At 41.1% G+C, this 14,498-nt stretch overlaps 2 protein-coding genes across 7 annotated transcripts in view; one reads left to right on the plus strand and one right to left on the minus strand.

Moving 5' to 3' along the window:
* The window catches only part of LOC307025432 (uncharacterized protein), a 44,215-nt gene extending 33,504 nt beyond the window's left edge, over positions 1-10,711 (plus strand). For 2 of the 6 annotated variants that reach the window (XR_013804162.1, XR_013804163.1), the window contains one exon: positions 7,186-10,711. Coding sequence is in view for 1 of the 6 variants with exons in the window: in XM_079660097.1 (XP_079516223.1) it covers positions 4,517-4,586; positions 4,669-4,825 (227 nt within the window). In the remaining 5 variants the exon portion in view is untranslated. Of the gene's footprint in view, positions 1-3,980; positions 4,140-4,516; positions 4,587-4,668; positions 5,274-7,185 lie in introns of those variants that run through there. The other 4 variants (XR_013804166.1, XR_013804164.1, XR_013804165.1 and 1 more) reach the window with 4 other exon arrangements.
* Positions 5,575-6,942, minus strand: LOC307025291 (uncharacterized protein; the record flags this gene model as incomplete). The annotated part of the gene is made up of 5 exons (XM_079659928.1): positions 6,861-6,942; positions 6,608-6,684; positions 6,318-6,498; positions 5,897-5,959; positions 5,575-5,750 (listed from the first exon to the last, which is right to left on the minus strand). Exons 1-5 carry the CDS (start codon positions 6,925-6,927, stop codon positions 5,575-5,577), a joined length of 564 nt encoding a protein of 187 aa, XP_079516054.1. The 5' UTR covers positions 6,928-6,942.
* Positions 10,712-14,498: the final 3,787 nt, after the last annotated feature.

Below are 14,498 nucleotides of genomic sequence, written 5' to 3' on the forward strand. Positions count from 1 at the left end.
TCTCATCCTCCCTCTCTTGGGGAGAGTGAGGCGGGAGCGTCTGTCAATCATCCTAGTAGCACTGAATCGCGTAGGGGCGCTGTGGTACTCGGAGATGACACAGATGAAGGTGGGCCAGCCCTGGGCGCTTCCCCAGGTTTGGGGGGTAATCTCCCAGGAGGCAGATGCAATCGGGGCGTTACCCACGCTAGGCCACCCCCTCCAGGCTTGGCTCCTGAGGGGAGAGGCTGAGACGGGAGGGATTGTCTGATAGTGTGATCCAGTCTATCCAGGCAGCTAGAGCGGGATCCACCACAGCCTGTTACAGGCCAAAGTGGCTGGGATTCCGGCGATGTTGTGAGGAGCGAAAAATAGAGCCCCTATCTTGTAAATTGGGTTCTATTTTATCGTACTTACAGTTGTTGGTGGACAGAGGGCTTGCTCATTCCACAGTGAAGGTGTATGCAGCAGCCATCTCGTCCTGCTATGAGGGATTTGGCGACAAGTCAGTTTTTGCCCAGCCGCTGATGTCGCTTTTTTGCGAGAGGTCAGCAGGCTGCGCCTAGTGGTGCGCGCCTATGCCCCGCAGTGGGACTTGCCACTGGTGCTCAAGGCTCTGGACACTATTTGAGCCTCTGGAGCTCTCTTCCCTGAAAGCACTGTCATGGAAGACAGCATTGCTACTTGCCTTAACGTCAGCCAAAAGAGTGTCCGAGTTAACCGCTTTATCAGTGCACCCGAGTTGTTTAAACATCCGGGGTGACACTCTGACCGAACCCCTCCTTTGTGCCTACAACTGTGATTTTTATTAAATTAGTTATCTTTTAAGGAAGGCCGGAGCTTCAGCTGTGTCAAATAGATTGTTCCCTTTAGTTTACGTTATTTAAAAGACAATTATATTCCTATTTGATCAATAAAGGGGTATTGTAGGCCAATATTAGTCATTTAAAAAATGTATAATGATGATAATGATGGTGAAAACCACTCCCCCCACATCGGAATGACGATGGCTACTGACTGTATTTTAAATGCTTTTTATTTAATACTAATAATAATCATTTTTATTATAACAACAATAAACCAGAAGAAGATTCCGCCTTTACCACGCCAACGTTACGTCGCGCTTGACGGCAACGTGACGTAGCCACGTTACATTACCCAAAATCACCTCACTTTCATTCATTTCATCTGACAACGGACTACAGTAAGTATCTAAAATCAAGGAGAGTTATTTCTTTAAAACACAAAATAATATTGCTTTTATTTATTCCACTGTAGCACAGTCTCTATAGCATTTCATTCCTGGATATTAGGTTGAGTTTTGTAGTGTGTTTAGCTTTTACAATAGGCTACGCGCAACCTACTGTAGCAGCCACGTCCAGCTACCAGCTACTAGCGGCCTCCGGCCTTCCGGTCAAAGTTTTTAGCTGGATAGCATTTATAGTTTATACAGCTACACGAAATTAGCTGTCCCCGGCACAGTTGGATAGTGGAGGTGCCTGTTAGAAAGATATGTTTAAATGCATGTACAGTGGGGCAAAAAAGTATTTAGTCAGCCACCAATTGTGCAAGTTCTCCCACTTAAAAAGATGAGAGAGGCCTGTAATTTTCATCCTAGGTACACTTCAACCATGAGAGACAGAATGGAGGGAAAGAATCCAGGAAATCAAATTGTTAGATTTTTAATGAATTAATTGGTAAATTCCTCTGTAAAATTTGGTCACCTACAAACAAACAAGATTTCTGGCTCTCACAGACCTGTAACTTCTTCTTTAAAGGGTACCTATCATGCTATATTTAAATAATATATAAGGTATATATATATATATATGGTATATTAATACGTTTTATTTTTCAAAATACGAAACAGATCAAGCATTTTAGCCATGCCTCATTTTGCCTCACTCCAGCTCTGTCTTTGCAATGTCTGATTCTGTGACGTAGCTTGAGCTGCAGCTGACCACGCCCCCATGCGGAAGAGGGAGGCGTGACGCGGCCCCGGCACGAGCGTCATTTTACCATGCTTGCTGTGATTACGAGTCGAGAATCATGCCCGATGCCGTGGGAGGGCCAGGCCCTCCCATTTGACATTCCTGCCCTCCCCCAATAAACACGTTTTGTATTATTTGTAACATTTACATTTTTTATTTATTTTATTTTTTCAATTATAAATAAAGGGTGAACTTTTATGCTACGATGTATGTGATGTCAGATAGTAAAAAAAAAAAAAAAGATTTGATGTGTCTGTCTTGATTTGTGATTCGTCCACATTTAGACCAATCAAAGCGTCACATTCTGCCGCCTATTCTGGATTTGTTTATTGTGCATTCTGTAGACTCCCATTTATGTTTGAATTACATAATGGACATCAGAAATTGGCTTAAAAGGTCTAAGGATTTATTAAAACTAAATAGCGATGAAAGAACTGCAGCCGATGGTGCTGCTGGCGACCCTGCACCTGCCGTTGCAGCAGCACGCCTTAATGTCACAAGCTTGACCTCGGGAAACCCCGGGGCTGAGTTAGCGAGCCCAATCCTTGACTCATCAAGGCGGCCCCCACCAACGCTGTCCTCCGAGGCACAGCTCCTTGTGCCCCTACCATCACCACCTGCGTTGCCACACCCTGTACCACACCCGCCAGCATCCTCCTCCTCCTCCTCCGTGCCGTTGCCTCCACTACAGACGCTACCTTGCAGCACATCAACAGGTAGGCTACTTTTAGGCCAGCAACCGCTCAAAGACCAACAGCCCCAGGTGATCTTGGGGTTAATAAACCCAACAAGGTGAAACTGGATCGTTATCCAGGAAGATTGTTTTCAGGTAAGAAGCGCACTTTTGCCATGGTACTACAACAGACCATGGCTTGAATATTCGTTAAAAGCAGACGCAGCCTTTTGTTTCCCCTGTAGACAGTTTAAAGTAAATACGTATTCATCTGAAGCGGCTTTTACTGTCAAAGCTTTTTGCGACTGGAAACACGCATTACACACTGATAAAGGACTGCTAAGGCATGCCGCATCAAAAGAACACATTTCATGTGAGAGTTTGTGGAGAGAGAGACAGATACGCGAGGAAACAAATAAGGAAATGAGTACTTTGGTGCACACAGATCAGCTGGCACGGAACCGTTATTACGTGTCAGCTGTCGTTTATATTATAGCTTTTTTTTAGCTGTCAACCAACTTCCTCTCAGAGGTGACCTGACCACGATTCACTCCACAGCATGTCCGAGTCAGGCATTGGGCTCTTCCTATTGCTGTTTGAGTATACGCTGCAGAAAGATTAACATGCTTATTGTAGTTCTAAGTGCAATGCCTTGCGGCCTGTAGCACCATCCTTGATGGAGCATATGTGTGGGCTGGTCCTGTATTAAATACAGGAAAGGAGTGAGCAGAGGGTAGAGTTGTCGATTCTTGTTCTGTTTTCTGTGATATATTTTACTCACCCTCAGTTGCTCGCGCTACTAAAGAGACGCGCTACCATGGAAACCAAACAATGGTGTAGCTGTATTAAAGTCCGAGTGAAAACAGTACTGAGTAAATCTGATTATGTCAGAAATGCGGGAGAAATATGACCCCGGGAGGAAACCGGGAGAGGGCAATGAAATCGGGAGTCTCCCGCGAAAATCGGGAGGGTTGGCAAGCTATGGCCCGGCTGAGCGAAAGGATGCACCTACAGTGCATAGAAATCAACCATGCCCAAGGCGGGCTAAACAGTTAATCGTCTCCGTCTCTACTATTTCTCTCCGAGTGCAACGATGCGGAAGCTGCCATCCTTAACCAGTGTGCCTTGCTCGGGATTTACCAGTGTTTGTGTTGCCACGCAAACAATGTTTCAAAAGTGGTTTCTATATTGCCCTTTATTTGTGTATGTATTTGTGATAAGTGTGCGTCTTTACGCAATGCTGTTGGCCTTGCTGTTTGATATATATTGTGCCGCAGGCCCGCAGCACGTGACGGTTTTGTGTGCCCTCCCATGAAAATCATATGCCCTCCCTTTAGATTCGTTCTGGCACCGGGTCTGTGGAGAATCAACATGTTTTCTCAGAGCAATGCATGTGTTCAAGCATATTACGAATTTGGTCCAGAATCTGACCCTGAAGAAGCGGAGGTTTTGGTGGAGGTGCAAACATCTCGGTTGCAGCAGGACGTTTCTGAATGGTTAGTTGACAAGCTGTTGTCCCTATTTATTTGTTACGATGCTTGCTACTTATTCCGTTTTGGCTAATTAGCAAGAATGCTATGTGTACAGTTTGTAACAGAGTTTGTAACACAAAAACAGTGGTACATATACGTATATATATTTATATAGGGACACATTCATCTTTTCAGCATATATACAATGGCCTCATTGCGTTTATTAATAGTTTACCTATTAACCTTTTCTTCCAACATCGTACAACAACTGTTACCGTTGGAAAGTTCAATAACTTAGGGTCATAACAAGTATAACTCCAGATGGATAAACAACTCAGTTGTCAGCAATGTGTGTAGTTTCATGTGTTTTTAAAAGCTCAGTTATTGACCTCTTTCTACAGGTGTACATGTGCAAATTGCGCTGCAATGCCGTCTGAACCAGAGAATGTGTGCTGCATGGAGATACCACAGGTAACATTTGTGATAGCTTCACTAAGTTGTCTGTTTAGAGAATACATTTTTCACATGTCATTCAATATGTTTATCACACTAGGTGTCAAGACAGATGCAGGAACTTGAAGACTCTGCGTTGTATGGTGGACCATCCTGGATTGGAGCCTGTGTGTCTAAATGTGTTCTCCCTGCAGAATGCATGTCATATATACAGAGCTGAATATGGCAGGCTACAGATGAGGCAAATACAGCAGTGAGTGGTTGGTTTGTTTTGACCGAATTTGTAAAACGTATGCTAATATTGTTCATGAAAATAAGTACTGATGTATATGGTTTTATGCAATCTTTCATTTAATTCTGTCATTGTACATGGCGTTACTATTATGTTATATACTACACAGCAATGGCATAACACACCCGTGTGTACGACAAAAAAAGTCCACACACAACCTTATGCTTTGCAATGAGTTTGCAGTGAGTTTCCTGATCCTCAAAACACGTATGTTGGGTTCAGACAGCCGTCAAATTGAACCGTGAGGCATAACCGGCGATGACCTCCTCCCTGTCAGGTCACTCATACTGGGTACACAGGTCCTCTGGGATGGGAATCTTCAGAAGCTCCTGTGTGAATGGGGCAGGGTCCACGAAGATGAGGTCCATCAAGTTGGCCACGTAGCCTGTGCAATGTTAAAAAAAAAAGCTAAATAATATTTGGTTTAGATTTGTATATGCATGTAAATAGTTGGATAATAAATATGTTAAACACTTACAGAATGTGGGGTCAGTCTTTATTGGTTTTGCTCTGCATTCTCCCTTCCTGGCCTTTGGGGACTGCAGTTTATATAGAGGGTTTCCAGTGGATGTAGTGGCTTGTGCACGATCAGCATTTTCATTGTAGTGCAGGGCTGCCAGGTACAGTCTTTCATTTCCGTAATGAGAAAAATAAATTTAAATAATAGCAAAGGATGTATAAATTGTCAGTAATTATAAGTAACTATGGTTTATTTTACCTGTAAAACATTCCAAGAAATGGAAACACCACATTCTTTGGAGCAAAGCGCAGGATGATGCTGTGGAATGCCTCCAAAGATGAAGTCTGGTGGTGGGGGCTGAGTTTGGCCACAGCTTTCAAAATCCTCTTGTTTGAGAGAATTTTCTCCAGCTTGCAAAAGGCTGGCGTTCCTAAGAATTTGAAAATCAAAGTCATATTTGAAATTGTCATGCTTTATAGATTGTGTCTGACAACATCCTGTATTTAATAGTTGTCCCATACAAATATGTATAGAGGAGTAATGTAATGTATGTATCATGGTTTATGAACAACATACCTGCTGCCATCCATTTCCTTTTATCTGTGGTTATGTGCAGTGGATGAAGACCCCCTGTTCCCCCTGTTAGGGAACAGGGGGTCTTCATGACAGTGGACATCCAGCATGTGGTTCAGGATGGAAGTCCATTTGGCCACTCTCTCAGGCCCGGTGGTGGAGGTTGCTGCAGTCCAGTATATGTGTTTTCTTATACTCTTCATCCACTTTAGAATTTTTTCGCAGTCCTTCATTTTTGCTATCTTATCCAGTTGCTTAGAAATCGCTAATAAATACATTTAACATGTAGTTAATATACATACAAATTAACTCAAAATATTATTCTAGTGATGTGATTGTAGGAAGCTGGGTTTGTGTCTAAATACATTGGTTAATTTATTTACAATAGATTTATTTACATAGAAATTAATATAAAGAAAAATACCTTTCTCTATGTGCCACACATCAAAGAATTGGGTGATGCTGCTTTCACTTAGGAATTTCTGCACGGACAGATGTCTGTCCGTGACAATACAGTCCAGAGTCACACCACGTTCCTTTAACAACTCCAGACTCCTTTTAAGGCCCTCTAACTCCATGTGGTAGCTTCCACCAACCTCATTGCTCTGTCATGACACATACAAATAACCATTGATACACACATTTTAAAGATTAATATAACGTGCAAATGGTGTTAAAAAAAAAAACATTGATATTTAATTTCACCCCACTTACCTGAACCAACTGGAGGTCAAAGACTTTGTTGTTCTCGAGTTTCATAATAGTGTAGCTACCGAACTTTGCAGAGTGGCCTGCAAAAATATGTGTTACAGTATTTACTTTTCTCTGCGGATGGTGAATTTGTATTTTTGATTGTAGTGTTTTAGCATATGTTTTTCAGGAAACATTAATTTAGCAAATCACACATAATCAAACCCCTTTCTGAAATGTAACATGTGAATTGTATAAAAATACATATACGACATACCTGGAGAGAAAGCCCTCATATCACCACCAACTACCACTTTCTCCTCTTCATGGAGCTTCTGTAGCATGCCTTCCTGTGATTTTTTCCAGTAAGATACAATCGCTGGCTCAATGTACATCCTGGCATGCCTTCGGAAGGTGTTGTATTTGAATATCTGCATATTCATTTGTTTGAAGACCTAATGGTTGAAAGAAAACTGCAAGAATACATTTTAATCTCAAAGATCACCTGTACAGTCAAAAAATGAGATGGCATATTCAACCAATAACAACACATATTGCGGTTGATACAAAGACTAATTGAAATAATATGTTTCTTCTGTTAGAATGGGAACTGGAGGTCGCTGGCCAACGGAACTCACACACTTTAGCAATGTGACAAACCAACAAGAGGGGGATATGAAAGATGGCTGGATAGGACAAGGTAACAATAACACACAGAGTGCACCCTTCACAATTCTTCTCTTTCTCCACACCCCCCTCCCAAAAGAGCTTTACATATTAGCATGGGTCGTTATCTAACAGTGCCACATTCCCACCTTTTTTCACTCTTGTTATTGTTACCTTGTCCTATCTTATTCAACAACAACATTTGCATTTTCAACCATTAGCAAAACAATTGTCTGCAGTTAATTTACCTTAGAAAGTTTGTAGAAAGATGCTCCGTTGACATATGTTGCAACTGATAGCTGCAGGTTTCCAACTGGAGTACTCCCAAGAAAAAGCTGGCTATTCCAGTTTCTTGTAAACTGACAATGGGGGCACAGCTGATGCACTGATATGAATGTACCAATCCTTCTGGTTTGTACATCACACACATGCTTGCACACAGGACATGCTTCAAAAAGCTCCATGAGGCAGGTCTCATATACTATGTATGTGTTGGTCTTATGGGTGGGTTTTTGTTCTTGACCACTAAAACAAAAAAAAGAGAAGTTATGAGCCATCACACAGATTGTTGCTTTAGAGATCTTTGGTGTTTCCCTATTATCAATGTTGGAATGATATACAGCAACAAATACAATACATAGAACTAATGCTAAAACTGCTAGCCACTAATTAGCCTGTTGCTGGAGGTAAGGCCCCGTTAACAACAAACTAACGTGGCGTTAGCTCCGTTTTAATCGTGGTGTGTCTACCCCCTGGCACACATACACACACTGTTGTATCCTAACAGTCGTGCACACACAAACCCATTTATATTCATGTGTGCAAACAAGTAAACACACAAAAGCTTGTACATATAACGCTGCAAAAAACGGCATGTCTCATTAGCGTAGCGTAGCTTACAGATCGATGAAATCTGATCATTCTTACATACTACAATCAAAAAAGCTTGTACATATAACGCTGCAAAAAACGACACTTAGCTTCAGAAGATTACATTTGTTATTATTACTTACTCAATATGATTTTAGAGGATACAAAATACTAATAAATAGGAGAATAAATACTTGTGTTATCCTATAGCGTAGCTTTACAGCCTTCACACAAATCGCCATTACGGCAGTATGCCTGATAATTCAAATAAAAGCAAAGACTGCGGAGCGTACAAAATAAAATAAAATGTTACAAAAACATATAAAGACCTACTAACCGATTACTGTTTTGGGTTTGAGGCTACATTTATACGGCGACGCTACATGCTACATGCTACAAGCTAGAGATAGCTTTATCAGGAAAAACACAGCTAAATAAAAACGTACAGCTTCAACATTGGATGTGGCGTCACTGGCCTGGTCCCGGATGGTGGGTATTGATCCCGGTTTTAGCCTTAGTCTGGAGGCAAATCCTTTTTGGACTTGAGTGAAGTTCGTAAACAAGTCTGTGGTAAAATGTGTCGAACACACACGCAGAAAACTGCTGGAGTGTTCTGGCACATTTCCCTGGAAAATGAACTCTAGCCACAGATTATTTTCTTTTTGTGCAGTGCATGCAGTATTTTTCTAAGGATGGATGAATGTGTACTTATAATTAGAGGTTTTATAGGATTTTTCCACAACATTTTGGCATTTTCAGCTGCTGTGCCTATTTACCTTTGTTAACCCGATTAACCCGTTTTCCATATTTTTCAATGAGCAACAGTTGCTGTAATGAACCTTAACGTACCATAATGTAGTTGTTTAGAGAGTGAGAACAAAAACACTCAGTGTAGCTGAACTGTTAAAAGTGACATTGGTTAATCGCTGCACCCATACAGTGGAATACCAAATACTTCATACAACACTGCACTTGTCTTCAAACGTTTCTAAAACAGTATAAACATTTTAAAGTAGCCTAATGAAAATCAATTGAATGTGTATTACTGCTCACTAATTCTTCTTCACCCTCCCTTTATTTTATTTATTTCTCAGTGGTATGTCCTGGCCTCCATCCTGGCAAGCAGCCTGATTCCCACCCCATGCAAATCCCATTGCCAAACAAAACAATAAATATTTTGGTGTTTGTATGGAATTAATAAAGTGCAACAGTTTAACAACTGCAACAGACTTAAAAAAAATTTGACTTGAAGGATTGTTGCATTGTTTTATGGCCACTGGCAATTAATTTCACAGGTGAATTGCATATTGATGTAAAATGAAGCTCAGCGCAAGTTCTTTCAGGAAGACTGGGTATATATATATATACATTCGCTCCGCAGCTGCATATAATCAGCTCATCACAGGCGTTGTCTTTAACATATTACATTTCATCTCATTCTCCAGCAGCCAATCACCGTGCTGCAGCCAAACTTTAAAATGGCAGTCAGCTGTTATTTCAGGTTGTCATGCTGCCGCCGGCTTCCACCCCATCCACCTCCTCTCATCACATCCACTGCCAGGAGAGCTAATCCAAAGACCTCATCGCATCCCCTCTTCATCCCATCTCCTCATCAAATTCAGATCTTCAGCATCATCACCAGTGTCTAGACCCCGGGGGGGGGGGGGTTCCCTATATGCTCACGGCTCCATTTCCCCCTTTAGGATCGAGGTCTAATCGCCAAAGACTTAACATTTATCGTATTGCATGTGTCAATAAATGTTCTTTTAAAAAAATGAAGTCTCTCCTGATTGAAATACACAGAAGCAGCACACAAGGGGTCCTTGAGATGATAGTACGTTATTGAAAACATTAATAACAGAATGCTTAATGCACAAAACATCAAGAAATAAGTAGCCAATGCTTCAATCCTTTGAGAATACACTGTTTGTAGGCTATTTTAATTTAATAATACATTACATTTATAAAGCGCTTCTCCTGGTCCTCAAAGTGCTTACAAGCAAGTAAAACAAAAATAACAAAAGTAGAAAGTGCTAAGCTAGGTGGAATAAGGGAAAGGGGTTAGTTGATTAGGAGTTGAAGGCAAGAGTGAAAAGGTGAGTTTTGAGAGATTGTTTGAATGATGTGAGAGTGTTGGTGGATCTGACGTGGCTGGAGAGGGATTGGGGGAGGCTGCTGCCCCAGGTCCGGAGCTTTGTCCTGATGGGCTGCAGTAGGTTAGCTTCAGCTAACATCTGAGGCGACGGGTGGGGGCAAGGTTGTTGAGGGCTTTGAAAGTGAAAAGTAATATTTTAAAGTCAATGCGGTGTTTGATGGGGAGCTCTTGATGGGAGGAATTTAGTGTTATTATTCTTTCCCCAGTTAACTAAGCTATGCTGAAGTGCCAGTAGATAACTTCTAAATACCAGTACAGGGGCTTCAAAGGTTTTTTACTCGTTTTTTTGTGGTCTTTTTGGACAGTGGAAGGCTCGATTACCCATGATCCTCAGCCACCGTTGCCGTGGAAACGGAGCCGGTCCACTCTCAGCTACCTGCATAACCCTAATTTATTTCAGATACCAAACACACTTTTTCCGAAGATTGGTGTCAAAAATATCAAAACAATATACAGGACTGTCTCAGAAAATTAGAATATTGTGATAAAGTTCTTTATTTTCTGTAATGCAATTAAAAAAACAAAAATGTCATACATTCTGGATTCATTACAAATCAACTGAAATATTGCAAGCCTTTTATTATTTTAATATTGCTGATTATGGCATACAGCTTAAGAAAACAAAAAAATCCTATCTCAAAAAATTAGAATAGTTCCTCAGACCAAGTAAAAAAAAAAGATTTATAACAGCAAAACACAATCAAACATTTGAAAATGTCCATTAATGCACTCAGTACTTGGTTGGGAATCCTTTTGCACGGATTACTGCATCAATGCGGCGTGGCATGGAGGCAATCAGCCTGTGGCATTGCTGAGGTGTTATGGATGCCCAGGATGCTTCAATAGCGGCCTTTAGCTCATTAGCATTGTTGGGTCTGGTGTCTTTCAGCTTCTTCTTCACAATACCCCACATATTCTCTATGGGGTTCAGGTCAGGGGAATTTGCAGGCCAATCGAGGACAGTAATGCCATGGTCAGTACACCAGTTACTGGTGGTTTTGGCACTGTGGGCAGGTGCCAGATCATGCTGGAAAATGAATTCCTCATCTCCATAGAGCTTTTCAGCAGACGGAAGCATGTAGTGCTCTAAAATCTCTTGGTACACAGCTGCATTTACTCTGGGCTTGATGAAATACAGTGGACCAACACCAGCAGCTGACATGGCTCCCCAAACCATCGCTGACTGTGGGAACTTCACACTGGATTTCAAGCAACTTGGATTTTGCTCCTCTCCAGCCTTTCTCCAGACTCTGGCGCCTTGACTTCCAAATGAAATACAAAACTTGCTTTCGTCTGAAAAGAGGACTTTGGACCACTGTGCAACTGTCCAGTGCTTCTTTTCCTTAGCCCAAGTCAGACGCTTCTTCCGTTGTCTTGAGTTCAGAAGTGGCTTGACCATGGGAATACGGCTATTGTAGCCCATTTCCCGGACACGTCTGTGAACAGTGACTTTTGATACCTGGACTCCAGCTTCAGTCCACTGTCTTTGAAGCTCCCCCAAATTCTGGAAGCGACTCTTCTTCACAATGCTGTTAAGGCTGCGGTCATCTCTCTTGGTTTTGCAGCGTTTCCTGCCACATTTCCCCCTTCCAACAGACTTTTTGTGGATGTGCTTTGAAACTGCACTCTGTGAACAGCTTGCTCTTTGAGAAATTTCTTTTTGTGTCTTACCCTCCTGATGGAGGGTGTCAATGACGGTCCTCTGGACAGCAGTCAGATCGGCAGTCTTCCCCATACTTGTGATTTAGTTTACTGAACTAAGCTGAGTGTTTTTCAAGGCTCAGGAAACCCTTGCAGGTGTTTCGAGTTAATTAGACGATTCAAGTGATTCGTTGAACACCCTACTAGTATACTTTTTCATGATATTCTAATATTTAGAGATAGGATATTTGAGTTTTCTTAAGCTGTATGCCATAATCAGCAATATTAAAATAATAAAAGGCTTGCAATATTTCAGTTGATTTGTAATGAATCCAGAATGTATGACATTTTTGTTTTTTTAATTGCATTACAGAAAATAAAGAACTTTATCACAATATTCTAATTTTCTGAGACAGTCCTGTATGTGTCGATAACAAAATATATCCATCATAAACTAAACTGGAAACAGCAGTATAATTTGTCTTGTTAACACTTTAAAGTTGAGTTTTTTTTAACCCGTACCGCCTAGTGGTTAAAGCACGTTATTTAATTTTTTTGTTGAATTATGTTATATTTGATGAAACATAAAAATATTAAGAGTACATACATAGGGGGAAAGTAGAAGGTCAATCATAGAAATATAGATGAAAATATTAAGAAGATACTGTTGTGATCTCTACAATAAAACAGTTTAGTGTCCCGGACGTCAAAAGATATTAATATGAGGATGTGCAAAACAGACAAACTAAATAGGCTTCATTTAAACATTAAAGAATACTTTAAGTTAAGGTCTTCTTTTAAATAAGAAAAAAGCTTTTGGGGGTATCTATCTACAGATAAATATTAAGTCTGACAAAGTACTTAACGTCTAATATATTGCATAGTTTGTTTTGGAACTTGACAATCAACTTTCCTGCAATGTTAATTTTAACTGATATTATACATATGTATTATACTCTTATAAGATGTATCTAGATCGTATAAGAAATGTGCAGAATATGACAGTTTAATGGTGGAGGTACATACATATCGATAGATGTCTTGTAATGCACTGTTGAGGAACCTGCGACCCAAGTTTTTAATCTTTGACCTTTTTCATCTCTGACCTTGTCAGGCATTGAACATCCAATAAATGAGGAACAGAGAATTATTAAATATAAAACATAGAATTTGTGTGATTATACTAAATGATTTCCAAATAAACACCACTGCATATTTCCAACTGTTACACATGCTGCTGGAACGAAAAATGGCCCCGTTTGGGATCAATAAAGTATATCTTATCTTAAGATGATCGACGGGGTGGACCCGTTCAAATCCAGTTTTGGACAGTCTGCCGTGGTTCCATCCCAGTGTTGTTCGACGCTCGGTGTAACCCTCGGCACAGTCTCAAACATCCAATCACAGAGCTCGAGGACAATTGAGGCAATTTATTTTCACACACATCAGCAAGTCAAAGCGCTTTAAATAAACGGAAGTACAAAATATAAACACATTTTCATATTACTATGAACTCAGTCGGGCGAAACAAGTGCATAGTTTCATATTGTTCTCATATATAGTGTTTTATAATGTCTTTATTTTGTATGGCTTTAAGTGTGCTTTAAATGTGTTTTGTCATTATTATGGCGTGCGCCAGCGTGTGGACGTGACACGTCGCTTGGGTGTACCAAGAAGTCAGTCAAGTCGCTTCAGCTGATTCAAAATGCTGCAGCTCGTGTACTAACCAGAGTTAGGAAAAGGGACCACATTACTCCTGTTCTGGCTGCCTTACACTGGCTCCCTATAGAACACAGGATAGAATTTAAAATTCTTCTTCTCGCCTACAAAGCCCTTAATGGGCAGGCGCCATCTTACCTTAAAGAACTCATTATACCCTATTGTCCCACTAGGGCATTGCGTTCCAAGAATGCAGGGTTGTTGGTTGTTCCTAGAGTCTCTAAAAGTACAATGGGAGCCAGAGCCTTTTCTTATCAAGCTCCACTTTTGTGGAATCAGCTTCCAGTTTGTGTTCGGACGGCAGACACCCTATCCGTTTTTAAGAGTGCGCTTAAGACCTTCCTTTTTGATAAAGCTTATAGTTAGGGCTGATTAGATTCAGCCCCTAGTTTTGCTGATATAGGCTTAGTTTTTCGGGGGACATCTTACTTCTTCCTTCTCTCTGTCTATACCTGTGTACTCTCATGTTCCGATTAACCCAGCTTCCCCAAATTTCTTTCTTTTTGGTGTCTATATACGCCGGGATCCGGATTCATGGATGATCCTGCGGTCCTGTGTCATGGATTGCGAGTCCTGGATCTTGAGTCGTGGCTGTGGTCCTGGATCATAAGTCCTCGATGGATATACTCGTGGATTCATCTTCCTATTATACACACATGCATTTCCAAACAGTTGGTCTACCTATTTTGCGAAAATGTATTATCTTTGCAATTTACACACGGCATCTATTACACGTCTGTCCGTCCTGGGAGAGGGATCCCTCCTCTGTTGCTCTCCCTGAGGTTTCTCCCATTTTTCCCTTTAAACTGTGGGTTTTCTCCGGAAGTTTTTCCTTGTACGATGTGAGGGTCTAAGGACAGAGGG

This window comes from Notothenia rossii (genome assembly GCF_949606895.1).
Source record: "Notothenia rossii genome assembly, chromosome: 11".
Classification (NCBI taxonomy): Eukaryota; Metazoa; Chordata; class Actinopteri; order Perciformes; family Nototheniidae; genus Notothenia; species Notothenia rossii.